Raw genomic sequence first — 17,758 nt, forward strand, 5'->3', positions numbered from 1 at the left:
AGATTGGTCAGCAGAAGTTGCGGGTGGGGGGGGTGTCAGACTGTCTGCCTTTTGTAGGTCACAAAGATGTTTCAGAGATCTAGGGTTCCTGATAGTTTAGGTTTTTCAAGGTCTTTAGGCCATTATACTGTTCTTTTGCTTTCTAAGGATATAAAGTAAGACAGGGTTAACTCTTATCTGAAGACATTTTTATGTATCTCTGAAACACAAGGTTTGTTCTGCTGTCAAAGAAGGGCATCAGATGAGTTTGACGTAATTTGTTCTCTGCTTGCCTATTTTGTCTATCTCATATCAATTTTTTACCCTCTATGCACTTAACAAATGCTTTTTGTGGTGCCTTTCTCAGGGTTGAAATTAGTCTAATGGCTTTCATATTGGTTTGCTAGGAATCCGCAATGAATCTGAGGTGAATCTGAGGTTGAACAGCTGTCTTGTTATCTAAGTTCATGTTTACTGTTGCTAACCTTTTCTTTTTCTGCACTTATGGTTCTGTCGCTACTGCTAACTTAATAATGTCCACAATATGGGGTTTTTTTTCCTTCAGGAAAGCACTAAAAGAATCAGATTACTGAATTCATCATCAAAAGATAATACAACTGCCTTCTATGGAATAAATCAGTTTTCTCACCTGTTTCCTGAAGAGTTCAAAGGTACGTTTTTCTGGCTGCTTCTGATGCCTTTTCTGTTATTTTTCTTATTCTTTCCCAGAACCTTGTGTCTTTCACATTTACAGATTCTTCCAGTGCTGATAGTCAGCTAGTTTACAGTGTATGGTACCAAACTGTAAGTACTTCTGAAGGCTACAACAATCCTGTTCATGTTTCTCTAGTCTTGCAAGGTTGAATTGCCCAGAGCCTGAATATGATTGTATACAGACTTTTCCTCCTTTCCTCCTTTCTACTCACTGGGCCTTAAAGCCTTCTTCAGTTGCAACAGTTTTAAAATTGGAAAATACACAAGGTTCTCAAGTAGTCTACGTTCCTATTCTCTACCCCAAGACAAAATTTACTACAGTCCAAACAATGCTTGGAGGTCCACAGCCGTACAATGATAGCTGTGAATTTCAGGAGCAATATGACATGCTTAATTCTTTTTACTAAGAAAATTTGTCTGATACCTAACCTAATCTTCCCTTCTTGCTGTTCAAGTCTGCTGTTATCTTGGTGTTCAACTTTGCTGTTACATGTTCTGTTCATGGGGGAATTTCACACCTTTTGAGATTTTAAATAATTAAGCAGCTTTTTTTAGTGAAAAACTAGCAACTTGCATGTGTTGCAGAATCTTTACATTATTCTCTTCTTATTTTTCCCCTTTTACCTGACTAAAATAAAGTAATATTTCTCCAGTAAGCAAAATGTTGTGAAAATATTCAAACAAAACTTGTTTTATGATCAGCTTTAGTAAATCTTCACGCTTCGTACCCACATTCCCTACATGGAATATTTCTGTTTGCTCTACAATTATAGGAATATTTACATTCATTCTGGAGTATGGTGATTATTTTAAAATACATGAATTTTCTATGGATTTGAGAATGAGATGTAATTTCATTACTGTAACTACAGAACAAAGTTATCTCTATGGCTTCTAGTAAAACAGTTGTATGAGTTATTTTTAGTTAGTAGATTTATAGATGTTTGTATTCTATGTTTAGCTATTTACTTAAGAAGCATACCTCACAAACTTCCCAGATACATAAAAGTGCCAAAGGGAAAGGAAAAACCTTTGCCAAAGAAGTTTGACTGGAGGGACAAGAAAGTCATTGCAGCAGTGAGAAATCAGCAAACAGTAAGTCCTGGTGTTTCCCTTTCCTGTTCTCAAGCACTGCTCAGAGATGGTTCGAGCAGGTATGTCATAGAACACAGTGAAGGTTTTGAAAGGGACCAGCACAACCTCAAGACTCCTTGGAGCACTGGCACAAGTATGGCCAGTTGAACATATACAAAGTCACGTAGCATTTTATGCAAAGTGGGATTAGACTTAAAAGCATGAGATGTAAAAGTTGTGCATTCAGAAATTGTGCAGTTATAAGCTGTGTAATACATTTTTTGATCTGGTTAACTAAATCTGCAAATATTTTGCACCATGTCTATTTTCTAGTTTTTGGAAGAGACTGAGGTAAGTTCAGTTACCTGGCCCATCCCCTCATTTCGCCTGGATGGGTATAGATCCTTTGCTGTTGTTTTCTGTCATGATTGAATGCCCTTGGCTGCTCAGCACCCATGTCTTTACCATTGAACATCTCAGGGAATGCATTCATGACTGATAGGAAGATAACCAGACTCCACATGATCACAGTTTATCTGAAAGTGGTTATGGTCACTCGCCAGAAACAAACAAGCTGTTAAATCCCCAATGTCTTTCTTTTCTGTGCCTCACATAGTGTAACCTGGACCTGGCCTAGGAATAAATTCTGCTTTCTATTTTAGGTTCCACAGTTTAAAGAGCCTACAACTGCAGTATAGATTCTGTTACTGTCCTAAGAATTTTTCTATTACGTTTAATTTCAGCTTACTGTTTCTTAAACTGTAATCTAGTATATTTCTACAAAATTCTTCAGGCTGTAGAAAGTTGTAGGCTGTCTTCTTAAGTGCATGCTTTTCAACAACTTAGTAACTAATGTGGTTAAAAAATAATTTCATCCTGAGCCCAAATCCTTCTTTAGGAAAATAGATATCTCACAGTAAAAAGCATCCTCAGACCTATGTTAAAGGGCAAAAATGAATCAGAAAGGAATCCTTAAAATAAGACATCCATAATGTCACCATCTCTAGAAGTATTAAAAAAACGTGTGGATGTGGCGCTTCAGGACATGGTTTAGGAGACATGGTGGCGTTGGGTTAATGGTTGGACTTAATGATCGTGAAGGTTCTTTCCAACCTTAGTGATTCTGTGATTCTGTGATAATGCATTTCTAGCTTTCAGAGAGCAATATAGGGGAGAAAAACAGCTCAGTGTTTTAAATGGCTGATTTAATTTTTTTATTATTGCCTTAAAAATTAAGTTCAAGGATGATGTAGTAAATTAAGAGCATTAGAAGACCATTTTGACTTTGTATCTTTTCATATCAGCCTACTTTTTCTTTCTCCCGTGTTTCCCTTCTCTTTGTACCAGTGTGGTGGCTGCTGGGCTTTCAGCATTGTGGGTGGTATAGAGTCTGCCTATGCAATTAAAGGAAATAACCTGGAAGAACTCAGCGTACAGCAGGTTATTGACTGTTCATACAATAATTACGGCTGCAGCGGGGGATCCACTGTTAGTGCTTTGAGCTGGCTGAACCAGGTTTGAAACTTTTCATAAATCTTGAACCCTTCCATAGCTTTCATATTAACATTTTTTTACTGGGAAAAAGTGATGGGGAAGGTGGAGTGTACAGCTCATCTGATTTTTTTTAATCTATTTTTTTAATATATGTATGTATATATTCATATACATATATGTGTGTGTGTATGTACGCATGTGTATTTATGTATGCATATTTATTTAGTCTGGAATCAAGAGGGAGTTTGTTCAAGCAAAATTGAAACTTGATTGGAATTGTATAGTCTATATATGTTCTTGTGAATATAACAGATCACCCCACAAGGGTTGAAAATAATGTTTCTTGAAAGCTACACTATTTCCCCTGAAATCAATTGGAACTGCAGATATACACTAGCAGTGTAGAAGGAGCCATTTATCCACATGTCATTTTGTAGAGTTGAGCATCCAGTTTAGGCATCAACATCTGGGGAAGAGGAGGAGTGCTGAGATTTCCTGCTTCCAAATTTCTGTGGTTTCTGTTGCAAACACTGTAAAATCATGCAGGAGTGTGGAGAACTTCAGAATAAAATTGACCGCACTTACTTTTGTTTCACTTGCAAACCAAAACAGGGAAAATGTAGACAGTTTCAAAAAGAAATTCTACTTCAGTTGTAGCTAACACATTTTGTTCATGAAAAATGCAAAATGTGTGTTAATAATATATGTAAGCAGAAACATTTTAATATCTTTGAAATAAAAAATATTCTGTAGGACAACAGTTAGAGTTACAGGAATATAAAAAGAATCTCTTAGTTTTTTGAAGCTTAAAAAAAAAGAGCTGATTGTCCTTTTTAAGGACCTCCCTAATTCTACCCCTGAAAATTCATATAATCCTGGCTAATAACAGTCTAGATAACTTGTTTAAGTTTGCGTTTCAAGAAAGACAGAGGATATTCATCTGGATTCCTCTGAAGCAAATTCCCTCTTGCTTGGCAGCAGAGGGAGTGCAAACAAATCACACAGGAGGAGACATAAACATGTCATAAACATGTACTGCAGAAGAAAAGAAAAGTGCAAAAGGTTGATGCCATACCTTTGTAGCTGGACTTCGAACTGTGGCAGCCATTATAATACGTGATATACTGGCATGCCGATTTGATGCTAATAGCAGAATTGGACTTAATTTCAGTATTTTGTAGAACTGTTCTTGGGATATCTGTGGTTTTGAACTGTCCCAAGGAGAGGATTTTGTGTATGGATGTCATTTGAAGGGAATGAATGGTCATTCTTTAAACGTAATGCATAGTTTCTATCTTGAAATTGATGAGATTGCTTATGAGGGTAGTTTAAACCAGAGATACTTTTTAAATGTTTTCATTATTTAAACACTTCTGAATTCCTTCTGAAGCTTTCTCTGCCAACAGGGAAACTAGAGATAGTAAATATCTTACTTCCCCACATGCTATTCTTACTTCTAATCTCACCAAGAACACGCTGAATTTTGAGTGAGTTCTGTGGTCAGTTTCAATGTCTGTTTTGATGTGCATAGTCAAATGCATTAAATTCTTATTTATTTTCTTGCAGACAAAAGTAAAACTTGTGAGAGATTCAGAATACACTTTTAAAGCTCAGACAGGACTGTGCCATTATTTTGGTCGCTCAGATTTTGGAGTTTCAATAACAGGATTTGCTGCATATGACTTCAGGTAGCTACTATTGATTCTTTTTATTTGCTGTACTTTTCCTTCTGTGTTCACTAACTGTGGAGTAAGCTAGAGCCAATAGTGCATTGACCAGCCAAAGGTCATGAGGTTGATTGCATCAGTTCTGTAGCTCTGTACTGGATAAGAATTAACACGTAAAATTTTTTTAAGAGTTATGGCTTACCAGAATGAATCCACTCAACCCTACCATTACTAAGCATGTTCAAATTAGAAAGCTTAAGTCAGTGTCTTGAAATCAGGTCTTTTCAGTTGGCTCTGTTTAAATTGGAACACTGAGTCAGTTACCATTGTAAATATATGCTAAGTGAACATTACATTGCTTAAGTATCAGAAACAGTAAATCCTACCAATAATAATTGGAATTTCTTGGAAAATTTAGGAAGTATGCAGTTACTTCAGTATTCATCCATTTACATACCCACCCACATCCTCCTTAAGTCCATGACTTAGCAAACAGTGTTGTCAACTGAATTTTTTAAAGACAACTGGGAGTTTTTTAGGTTTCTGTACCAAAAAAGTTTGTTTCTGACTTTTATCAGTACAATGCAGCTGCATACTGACCTCAAGACAAGAAATGTAATTTTGACTAGGAATTGAATTACTGCCAGATAAAAGTAACTAAAGTCAATTATAGGTTTGCCAGCCTGTATTTGCCAAATTTAGTTATTGCACATACCATGCAGTGATAACGATTTCCTGTTCCAGTACATTACATAAGTAAAACTGTATGAGGATGCTAATGGCAATGTCTGATAGTGGTAATGTCCTGTGTTTTGACATGTTTGAGATACATATTTTAGTGTATTATGATGTATGATCTAAGAAGTACTTCTGCATGTTTGAAAAGCTAATGGGAAATAATATTATAGACTAATGGTTTGTCCAAAGGTGGTTTTTAATTAACAGTGGTGTATAAAAGGTGCATAGTACTCATCATTGCCCACTGACTTGACCCAGAAACCTGCTTCTTTTTCATAGCATCATATCTTTGGATCTCCCTCTTTCCCATAGTCTGTGTGCCCTATATTTTTATTACTGTGTTGTAGTACATGAAATACATATTTATTGATGTATGTTATGTGGTGTGTAGAACTCATAGGAAGCAGTTGAATTATTTGATTTTTAAATTATACTTAACGAGTAGATTACCATCTCTCAGATTGCTTTAGTGTGCTAACTTAAGTCACTCGGCATTATCACTCACTTCTTTCACAGCGGTCAGGAAGAAGAAATGATGAGGATGCTTGTAAACTGGGGCCCTTTGGCAGTAACAGTAGATGCGGTTAGCTGGCAGGATTATCTTGGTGGGATCATACAGTATCACTGCTCCAGTGGAAGAGCAAATCATGCTGTTCTAATCACTGGTTTTGACAGAACAGGTGCGTTTCCATCAACTGAACTTCAAGCCAGTAGGTTTTCTGGTTCTTTTCTTACTTGCAACTTGCCTCCTGTGGGGCAGGTGATTAAAATCCAGAACTGGGTGTTCTGTTGAGAGATGTTTGGTTTGGTGTCACATCCGTTCTGGAAGCGCAGTCTGATCCCAGGACAAATACTCTTCTTTTCTGTGCTCCTTCAGTTCTGTGGGACTTCATGTCCTTGTAAAGTCAAGAACCCGACTGTGTCTTTACACTATATCCAGTCTGTTCAACACTGGAATGTTAGCCTTCTCCTCTATGTGAATAGCAGTAGGTTTCACTGTACTATGTCATCAAACCATCATAAACTATGAGATATTAAAATGGTAATTAACTCTGTAGAGTGTTAGAAGTTTTTTATGCTTCCCACATGTCATGTTGTCTCTTGTTTATGAAAACGTCTCTTCCAGGTAGCATCCCTTACTGGATTGTACAGAACTCTTGGGGGTCTACATGGGGAATAGACGGCTATGTTCGTGTTAAGATAGGCAGCAATGTCTGTGGTAAGTTTGACAAAAAATAATTAAAGTGGTAAAGGCCACATGCTAGGATATATTTCTCCATTTAAGTAAAGTGATATAATGGGATCATCAGAAAGGAAATAAAAACTATTGCTGTGTTTTAAAAGAGGTTAGATGAGTCCAGGTGGAAAAATAAATAAAGTGGTTGCTAGTTCAACCAAGCCATGTAGTTGGATGATTGAAAAACACCATGTAAAGATAAAGCTGTATAAGGCATAACAAATAAAGTGTTATTGTACCCTGCCATGTGGATGTAATGGCATTGTAAAGTGTACAGTCATGTATCATGGTTCTAGGTTAGTGCCATCTCTATACTCAGTGTAGGTAAAGCAGCCGCTGTCCTTGCCTGGTGGATGCAGTTATCTCTGGGCTCAGTTCAGCAAGCAAATACGGAATGTGGATCTGCCCATGCTTGGGAATTGCGTGCCTTGCTCATGGATTTTCTTGTAGGATAGACATATATGCTTTTATTGCTAGTTCCATTGCCCTCCCTCTTACCATTTGCATGAGATTTTTCTTGGTGTTTGAGGGGGTTTTTAGTGTTAAATACCCAGTTTCTTCTGAGTTGCTGGATATGGAGGTAAGACAGGTAAAGCTCCTGTTTACCAGCAAAGATTGCTGAGCCTAACTGCTGGGATTGGACTACTAGATAGTAAGTCTTGTGTGTCCATCGAATTTTTGTCTGTTTGTTAGATTAACACTGTCAGTCTTCTGTTGGTTTTCCCTTCCATGTATGTTTCACAGTAGTTCTCACAATCATTGCAAAAGGCATTAGATGATGTAAATCATCTGTAAATAAGGATAGATAATCGTCAGTTTGCCTGCACTCAGTAAAGGTCAGGACAATGTATCTAATCCTAGCTTTTGCATGTTGCTGAAACTTTTATTCTTGTTGTGTAAACAAACTATTTGGAAAGAGACATTTAGAAGTAGCAGTAATTAAAGCAAGTCAACTGTAGAAGTGGTCAGAAAAACAGCTGTGTTATTTTCAAAATCCATTCTCTCAAAAGGCAAGGCCTTTCACATTTTCTCTAGTGTGTCACACAAGAACAATCCAGCAAAGGCCAGTAGTTGCCCCATTTCCCCCACAGGTGTCTTGCGATTCAGAGGTGCTCTGACAGCACTTTTGAGGGTGTAAGAGCCATGACGCTTTGATACCTTCACAGGCTGTAGTCAGACTTTGCTTTTAGTGCTGGAAGGAGTACAACAATGGAAAAAGAATTGAGTATGAACAAAAGCCTAGTTTGCTCTCTGTGTGTGTACAAGTGTTCAAAAAATACGTCTTGTAATGGGATTTGTGATCTGTAGTCTCTTGGTGAGCTTTCAAAGCTTCATATTGTCTATCCATTGATAATGAATATGATTAAAAGGGACAGCAATGTCAAGCTTTAGATTGCTTTTTGGCATCCAGATTGAACCAATGCTGAATCCTCAAAAAGGATCTAAAGTTTCAAACATGAAAGCAGAGAAGGGAAGAGTGTAGGGCACAGCTATAACTAGTGTCAGGCAATGAAGAGATAAAAGGGTTGCAGCTGATGCCCTGCCCCCCCCCACGCCAGCAGTTCACCTACTGTCATGGCATGGAGGAGAGAGGGCATATGAATGTGAATTCTGGGAACTTATTTCTGGCAAGTCTCCATTTCCAGTATTTATTAAAAAATGTTTTTTTGTTTCATTTGTAGGTATAGCAGATACAGTTTCATCAGTATTTGTTTGACACTTACTGACCAAAGACCACCATTATTGTTTGGATAATAGTTTGGCACACACTTTATGTGAAGATTTACTTCGAAGCATCATTTTCTAAAATGAGAAATTACTGTAAGGGCAATTCCTGCTTTTAGGCAGTACAGGAATGGGTTGGCTGGAGTTTTTTAAAAAAAAAAAGTGGTTTTATTTGGTATGGGCGTTGCGTATCAAATCTCTTGTGGAATAAGATGACACAGAATCAACGCAAAAAGAAATTACAAAGATGGACTGAAACTGTGATTGTGAACTCTATCCAGGTGTTGAGTACTACTCAAAAAAAATCTTACAAGGAAAGAAGCAATGAAAAATTATAAGAAATTTGGATCAAGTAATCAGTAGTATAGCAGAATATAATCAAAATGTTTTCAATGTAAGGAGAACTATGATTAGGTCTGTTTTTGTTGGGTGCGGAGAAGGGCAGTTTGGAAGAAAATATTCTCTGTTTTGCTTTGACACCCGTCTTGGCTTTTCTAGCACCTCCAACTGACACATTTTGTCTTCCTCCTTTTTGTGAAATCCTATTTTTCTCTACAGCTAGAATCATAGAAGAGGGAAAGGGAGAGTCAAAGTTGTTTTCTGAGCACCCCCTGCAGTCCTTCAGTTTCAGTCTTCAGCCCTTTATTGGGTCAGAGCACTTCAGAGCAGGGGCTGTGTTTTGGAAAGTGCCTGCAATATCAGTCTCCTGGGTTAATGTGTTAGATGGATAGAAAAGTAGGAAATAACTGTGTTGAGACAAGTGGAGGCAGTTCTAGCAGTTTAACATCCTGTGTCCTGGGAGGGTATATACATTTGCAAATCAGTCTTTCCGTGCCTTGAAAGCTGTGTCAGTTCCATGCCTTTTCTCTTCTCTACTTCACAACTAACAGTGAAGCCAGTTCCAGAGCAGAAATTACAAAAATTACTTATTCTAGAAAAAATTGTGAGCGTGGGAATCGTTAATATGTATTTACCACCTTTAGAATGTCAGCAATTACGGAATACTCCAAATAGTATGGATGTTAAATTCCCCTACATTAATTGAATTGCTGGGAATTAAGAGGTGATTCCAGCATTGCTGACCTGTAAAACTGCACTTGCAGGCAAACATAACTCAAATTCACAGCCAAACATGTAATTCTAAAATGCTCCAAATCTTTTGTCTGGAATGCTTTACCTCTAATCTTTTATTCATCACTACTATGAAAAATATTGAAGCAGTTCTGTAATTTTTGCACTCAGTTACTGTACCATGTTAATAGATCAGTGTATTACCATCTTTTTATAGCAAATGCAATCATAACTGTCTGTTGTAAATATTGCCATTTTAGTCCTTCTAAGTGTTAATATTTTAAACGAAAGGAAGACCAAGTGTTTTACTATTTCAGGTTCTGCTACTTACTGAATTTACTGGCTGAAAACTTCAGATTAACAGAAGGGGAATTCTTCTGTAGTCTTACAGTCTTCTGTAGTACAGCCTTCCCTTAGCAGTTTACAAACAACAAATAGCACACTTTCGTAACTGGAAAACAATAGCCAAAGTTCCTAATTAGCATCAATAAGAGTAATGTTGTTACAGTAGTATCAAACACAGATGTTCCATCGGTGTTTTTGAGGTGATACTACCAGGCATAAGTACCTAAAGCGCTAAGATAGATACAGAGCAGCTCAGCAGAAATTAAGGCCTACAGTGTATGTGTATTTCCAAGAGAAGCATTTAAGAAGACGAGCACCCATCTAATGAGAATACAACGCAGCATAATCAATATTCTATGGCCAAATTTTCCTTGCTTTTATTATGTATCAATTATTATTTCAATGTTATTTTGAATAAAAAACACTTTAAATGCCTGTCATAATGTTGTTTGCACTTCATGCTTGCTTTAGAAGAAGTCTTAACAAAATAAGAGCTTTAATACTGCTTTATTTGAAGTGCAAAGTAAGTACTTATTTATATCTGCTAGTATAGAAATACTTAGAAGTAAGTATTTCTACCAAAGGGATTTATATTCACGTGCAACAACGCATAGATGGTAACATTATTCCTGATGTATGTAAAAGTTCAAGAGGCTTGGGTGTCTATAGATTCAGGACTTAAAAAAAAAAATCTCTAGCTTTTGAAACTCTTAACCGAAAATTCCTTTTGAAATTCCATCAGAGCTCAGAAAATAATGTTCTTCTGAAGGTGGTAAGATTAATTACGTCCTCAGCTGGAAGAAGTAAAGTACTAACAGCCATTAGCTGAACAAACAAATACAAAAATATGTACAAATAAGACATGAGCATCATAATTCTGTGTAATTTGCTCCCTTTCTCTAGGTGTAGGTGTTAAGAAGCCAACTAAGAGTTAAATTGGTCACTGAGTTGAATTGAAGTATCAGTTTAACACAATGCATATTATTTTTTCTACAATCAATTAAGTGTCTTCGTTAAACTGATCATACTATTCACATAGCTGTCATACATAAATACATATTTACACACCCACACTGCGTGAGAGTAGCTGTTACACTTGAGGGACAGCACCACTCGATGTGAAAGTCCTGAAGTTCTTTGGAGCCACCAGTCTACAAAGGCAGGCTAGTCAGAGTCATCGCTGCTAAAATAGGAGCTGTCGCAGTATTCGGCCGTATAAAGGAATTTATGAATGGTTGGGTTCATCTTTGGTATCCAGTGTCTTGGCACTAGAAATGTTGAAAGGTTGAACAAATCCACAAACACCTTGTATCTGTCACTGCAAAAGACAAATCAGGAACAATTAATACTGCTATATTGACATAAAAGACCATAATTTCAAAATCCGCAGGAATCATTCCAACTCTCGTTTATTTAATAAGGTTTCTGCACTAACCCTCCCTCCTAAATATTCCAGAGTAAGAATCCAATCCTAACTGTTTCTAGGGGGTAGCGGATTAGACTTAAAAAGGAAATATGGTGGCTACAGTCACATCTTTCTTTGGAAAATGCAGAGTGTGCAGGCTGTGATCTCCAGACTTCCACTCTTGTGGTAGATACGATGCAGAATTTATCTAGGAAGAATGTTAACCTGAAATTAAGGAAGAGTGAGAAGGCTTGCTGAAAAAAGACAGTGAACCTTTAATCTTTTAACTCGGTGTAAGCATCTGCTTTCTATTCCACCCTCTGTTACGACGTTTGTGATGGGAATTATTGTCCACAGCCAATACGTGGCAGCTACTATGTACAGTTTCTCTTTGAAAACAAAGCTCAAGGGAAGTCCTCTTAGAAGAGGATGTTTTAAATATCCTTGTGCTTTTTGACATAATGTGGTTCAGGACTGTCAGGATGTAGTTGCAGCTAAAAAGCTTGAATTGTCTAACTAGCTGAACCCTCAACTTTGGTGTAAAAATTTCTGTTCATTCAAAGAGTTGTGTGCTCAAGGGCCCAACTATCCCTTTTAAATTCCTTTTCTGTGTCACCAAACAGAAGAAAACATGTTTCTGATTGTTGCTTGCACAGCTTGAGAGTATTAATTACTCTCACCCTTAAGAATACATGCAAACCTAAATGGAAGTACCTTAGGTTATACGATTAGAGGTCGTGCTAAGGAGTAAAGAAACTGTCATCACTTGCACAGTAGAATGGGACTTGCTTCCAGCCTGCATCACTAACTGGGGCAAACTTGCACCCAAACTCAACAATGCAGGGTTAATATTATTGCTATGAGAGTCCCTTGACTGAGAATTATAAATGGCACTTCGCACAAATGTTCAAAAGGAGTTATTTTTTCCCCAAAAGGCTCGTAATTTACATATCGACCTAGTAAGTAAATGTGCAACGGCCAGGAGGAAATGGTAGGGTCCCAACAGAGAAGGAGCAGCCCTCCGGCCTCCAGTGAGCTGTCTGAAGTCTGTCTCCTGGCAGTACGGCGTCTACGAACTGTGTTGTTGCAGGTAGAGAGGGGAAATGTGTCATTCTCACCTCACTGTGGAGCGCAAATACTGGTAGCCTGATGAGCCCCCGGTGCCAGCCTTGCTGCCAATCATTCTGTGCACCATGCAGACGTGGTTATCTAAGTAATAGAGAAGAAGGATGTGGCATGTGTTCAGTGTTAAGGTACAACCAAAGGGTCACATCAAGGTGCATCGGTGAAGTGTTAAAGATCATAAAGAGATCTTTACAGAGATACAGAACTACTAGGTCTTCATCAATGCAGGAGTTAATCATGCCCTTCTTTGGTCAACTGAAATAAGATCATTGTTAACACAGAATGAATACACTAATTATTATACATTAATATGCTCTGTTAATATGGAATTAATACATTCATTTATAGATGTCTAGATAGGGAAGGAGCAGAAGGAATGTTTGCATATGAAGAGTTGTCATGACAACATTTTGGCAGACACTGAAAAATGTCTGTCCCTTAAAATTGTTCACCTAACTCAAAGCATGTCATAGAAGTGATAGCTATACCTATGTATCTAATGATCACAGAAGCTGTTCATCTTTCCTCTTGGCTGAAGTATAAACAAAAAAAAAGTTATTCCTAAAGGATGAACTCAGAATCTCAGTTCTTACAACTCTGGGTATAACTTGCCTAAAAGAGGGAGAACCAGAAGAGTGTACTTGCATTAAAAGAAGGATTGTCACAGTCAGAAAGTGAAACTCACATCTCCATTTGGTCATGAGCACATCAATATCCATAAGGGAGGTAAGAAGCTGAAAGGGAACCTGAAAACGAGGCTCCTCCCTAAGAAAATGAAAGAGAAGACAGTGAGACCTCCTGTGATAATGCTGTAATTTTCAAAGTATTGCTTCATTAATGCGTAACAGTGACAATGTATATTTTTTCTAAATTGGTATAGAAATGTGAGCAGATAGGCTAACAAATGCTTCTGCCATGTAAGTCTCAATCTGTCCCTTTTCCCTCATACTTGGAAAAATACTCTAAATCTTTCTAGAACACTTTGTACGGAACAGTTTGAACAAGGCATTTGCTAGTTTCAGTCGGAGAAGCAGCATCTGGTCAGACATGAACCAGCCGCTCGGAGAGGCTGCGTAATCTCCATCCTTGAAGATACTCAAAACTCAACTAGATACAGCCTTGAGCAGCCCAATCTGACCTTCAAGTTGGACCTAACTAATCTGGGCTTTTGTGGAGGGTTGGACTAGATTATTTTCCAAGGTCTGTTCCAACCTAAATAAACTTGTGCTGCTGTCCCTAACCTTCACCTCTCCTCCTGCCAGTAGGCACTAAAGAAGTATGTTCTAACATTACCTGTAGAAGTAGATCATTAAGGCGCCCTTCAGTGCTTTATAAGACAGTCGTCTTTCTCCTGCAAAGTACAAGTGTCCTTAGTTTGTTACTGATTCCCCTGCAAATTTAATGCTGTTATGTGATTATATGTATCATGTATAAAACATAAAAAGTGCGTATTGACATATATTAATACAATCTACCTTTACTAAGCAGGTGTTCATGACGTTTTTCATCAAATAATGAAAGTAATACATCTTTCTGTTTTTGGAATTCAGATAACGAGTCGTCTTTTTCTTCTGATTCTGGTTTGGCCTTTGATATTTAAAGCAAAAACAGATTTTAGAATTCAATAGGGAAAATTAAGCGCTTGAATGACCCATGATGTATCTTCTATTTTCATCATAAATACTCTGTAAGTTTACATCTTCAATGTAAGAACAGTATTTTCAAACATTATAGATGAGTCACTGAGTCACTGTCCTTTACAAAACACAATTACCATAAAATGGACAATTAAATAGCTGTCAACACAATTCAGATGAATGAGTGTTCAAACAATCTGGCAGCTTATCTCTTTTCTTTAGATTTAGAGGCCTTAAAAACACTTAATCTTCATTTGTTTGAAGTTTGATTTTTCCCCGCCCCCCAAGGCAAAAAGACTACATCCTTGCACAACTATGGGTAAGAAAATTGTAAATAAAAAAGTTTAGATAAGTTGTAAGCAGATGTTCTCAGGAAATGGATTAATTCTTACACTATGGTGTTTTTTTCCATTAAAGATGTACTTAAAGCTACAGGTCTTACAATATTTAGGGATTTTATCGTGCTTATTTGCCAGTGTAATTCAACTGATCACATAGCAGCAAATTGCCACATGCTGTTAAAGAGAAAGGGGCTGCATTTTAGTGACATTCCATACTCACAGCTCACGGGCCCAAACTTTGTGGAGTTTCACCCAGAACTGCAGATGCAAGTACTAACTGAAGGTGAAGTTGCAGTTTCAGTAAAATCAATTTCAGCCTTTCCATTGATACTATCCCTTTCCTTTGCAATCAAAATCATCCATGTATCACATGCTTTAAACCATCTTAGATGTCAAATTATAAACTTATGCAACCTTTCCCAAGAAATCTGAATTTTTTTCTGCTTCTTGCAGAAAGGCTGCTGAAGATTAAGTGAAGCGAGTGAGAAATGGTGAGTGGGCCAAAAGTCACATTTACATCAGGATGTCATTTTGCCAGCTGTCTTTGCTTATAGCTAGATCAAGAGTACATTATATACCTGCACCAAGGCAAATTCCTCTTCTAGACCTTTTAAAACATTCACTTCAAATTGTCCCCAGAAATCAAATCCTTCTGCGTCGAGTCCTGGAGTTCTTTCCAGCCATGCCTTTAATAATAACAAGAATGTGTTCAAACATTAACAATGCAAGGGCATTACCCTAGAATTACAAGTTATAGCAACATAAATTATACTGCTACAGTTATTCTGGTTAAATATCCCGCAGAGGTGCTTGTTGCTGGAGTAAGCACGTCCACGTAGATTTATACCTGGATAATGGTGCCATGCAAACACACCCACAGGTTCCAGGGTCAATGACCAGTGCTGGAAGACAAAAGCTGTCTCATTCTAAGAGTATCTTTAAAACCAACTCCCTTGTAGGTACAAGAAAACAATCTTATTCCACATATATAGGATAATTGTAAAGACAAATCTCAGAAGGAAAATACTGAACCATCTATACAACCAGTTTTTATCAAGTCAGACAGGCTGAATACCGATCAAGCCGTCTGTCATTACCTTACACCACAATATGTGATGATATGAGACACAAATTTACTTGGCAGTGATCAAAGCTTTCTCTTTGTTTTCCTTGTAATAATGGGAAGGAAATTAGGAGGGGGAAAAAATTAGGAATCTCTATGGTCAAACTCCCTTTAGAGGTCACTTAATTTAGCTCCTTCTCATCTGAAAGGTACAAGAGCATGAAGTCTTAACAAAGGAACAAAAGCTAAAGAAATTTCTTTTATATTCTGTATCAGGTGTCATTAGACAAATGAAGAGGGCTAATAAGAATCGATGCTTTTATTGAGGTTTATACTGCGTTATTCTTTAGAAAGTTATGTTAATTATGTGTGTGAAAATAACAAAGGAGTTAGAGAAAATACTGTGGGTCATTCATAACTTAGAGACTAAGTCATCAAATCAAGGTAAATAATGAAACATTTGTTAAACTACTTTTCTCCTTTCCATTTTGGGTTGTCATTTTTCCTTTTCTTGTTTTAACCTCTCTAGTAGCCATCACTAACAATGGAAGTATTTTTAAAGCTTTCCTCCAGAAATGGTTTATGGTCATGAAAAACAATGCAAATGAAACAGCACATTTATATTCTTAGCTCATACTTCCAAAATGCAATTTACTAGTTTCACAGTCAGACTTTTCAGACAAGAGGAAATGCTGTGAAAAATCAGTTGGTTTACTAATGACTAACTCCCTTTCAGACAAAATTTGGTAAGAATCCAAGGCACGACTGACTGGGAAATTGCCAGCATGCTTGCTTATCTCAGGGAAGAAGAATTTGTCACTGACACCAATGAAGGACGTTCTTGGGAGATGGGGAAAACAAAGCAAGGTCTAAGACAGACGTTACCTCCACAAGTTGCAGTAGTGTTGGTTCTTGCTCTGATTTAAGCAGTAGCTCATAATCCTGTCCCTTGAAGTTATCACGATAATGCCTTCTGTTATAGGGGACTCTCAGACTTTGGGGGACACCGATTTTGTTCTCTAGCAAGCGAAACTGCAGGCTCTGAAAACCCGAGGCTGGGCTTAGGTAGTATCTTTGGGAACAGAAGAAAAGATACAAAAATACAGGATGTTATTTGACAATGATGGGGTTCTCTGGTTCTCAACAAAATAAAAAAATACATATTTCACGTTTGAAGAATATCAGCTGAGCATTTTTTTATATTACTGCAATTAAGAAAAGAAAAAAACCCAAGCTATTTTATTGCAAATACAATATGCGTATAACATATTCTAATTTTCTAGCTGTATATTGTTTGTGCATACATAGATATATACACACACTTGTGTTCATACTGTGTTTTAAAATGGCAGCTTTGCCTGTGAGATGTACAGGGGGAAACATTAGCGAATATCATTTATTTTCCAGACAGAATAAGCAGCTTCACCCCAAATAGCTATTACAAAAATTCCCACATCGTTAAAGTACAAATGAATGCGTTTTAAATAGGCTTGTTTTACAGAATAATTGCTATGTGTACAATAGAATAATGTTGAGAAAAATACTTAGTGGGTTTCGTTTGAGGGCTTCATTAATGGGATTTTTTCAGAGCTAAATAGCGTGACCATGCTGAAAAAAAACATTAATAAAAGTCATCCGAAATCCTACATTGCTAGATAATTGTAATGCACTTTGAATTGCAAATATAAGATTTGGCAGAAACAGATCATCGATTTGTTCTTCTGTTTACTTACCAAACGACAGTATGTTGTTGAAAAGCAGAAGCAAGAATGCATCAAAGCAGATGATTAGCCCATGGATTTCCCCCGCTGTAGCACATGCTGGATGATACAGATGTTTCAAACTTGAAAGAGAAGCAAGGTTGAAGTTTCATGTGCTTTTTAGTTAGGGAACATTAAAAGACAGAAAGGAAAGGTGCTAAAAAACAAGCAGAAGTGGATGGCGTGCCGGACAGCCCGGAGGCCGTGAGTCAGGTCGGGGACACAAGCAGCCCAGCAAAAGGAAGGCAGAGAGTGGGTGAAGCTGTCGCGCCTGGTCGCGTAGTGGAAGGACGTAGCTGGAGCAAGGGGAGAGACAGAAATGCCATGGGAGAAGCGAGGCAAGCCAAGGGATCCCAAAGAAAGCCTGGGCAGAAGGCAGGAAT

General features: G+C 37.5%; 2 protein-coding genes across 2 annotated transcripts in view; one reads left to right on the top strand and one right to left on the bottom strand.

Annotated features, from left to right (window-relative positions):
* Positions 1–544: 544 nt before the first annotated feature.
* On the top strand, positions 545–8,620 carry CTSO (cathepsin O; the record flags this gene model as incomplete). Its single annotated transcript, XM_010286745.1, has 7 exons — positions 545–650; positions 1,655–1,788; positions 3,115–3,282; positions 4,828–4,949; positions 6,183–6,346; positions 6,793–6,885; positions 8,586–8,620. Coding segments are annotated over 7 exons (822 nt in total), but the record flags the coding sequence as incomplete, so codon positions are not given.
* A 2,588-nt stretch (positions 8,621–11,208) lies between these two features.
* TDO2 (tryptophan 2,3-dioxygenase) overlaps positions 11,209–17,758 on the bottom strand; it is an 11,462-nt gene continuing 4,912 nt past the window's right edge. The window contains exons 6-12 of the mRNA XM_010286740.1: positions 16,501–16,687; positions 15,131–15,238; positions 14,050–14,161; positions 13,868–13,925; positions 13,260–13,339; positions 12,568–12,658; positions 11,209–11,362 (exon numbers count right to left, since the gene is read on the bottom strand). Of these exons, the coding sequence (XP_010285042.1) occupies positions 11,209–11,362; positions 12,568–12,658; positions 13,260–13,339; positions 13,868–13,925; positions 14,050–14,161; positions 15,131–15,238; positions 16,501–16,687 (790 nt within the window). The remainder of the gene's footprint in view (positions 11,363–12,567; positions 12,659–13,259; positions 13,340–13,867; positions 13,926–14,049; positions 14,162–15,130; positions 15,239–16,500; positions 16,688–17,758) is intronic.

The sequence above is a fragment of the Phaethon lepturus genome, unplaced genomic scaffold, assembly GCF_000687285.1.
Source record: "Phaethon lepturus isolate BGI_N335 unplaced genomic scaffold, ASM68728v1 scaffold7275, whole genome shotgun sequence".
Taxonomy (NCBI): domain Eukaryota; kingdom Metazoa; phylum Chordata; class Aves; order Phaethontiformes; family Phaethontidae; genus Phaethon; species Phaethon lepturus.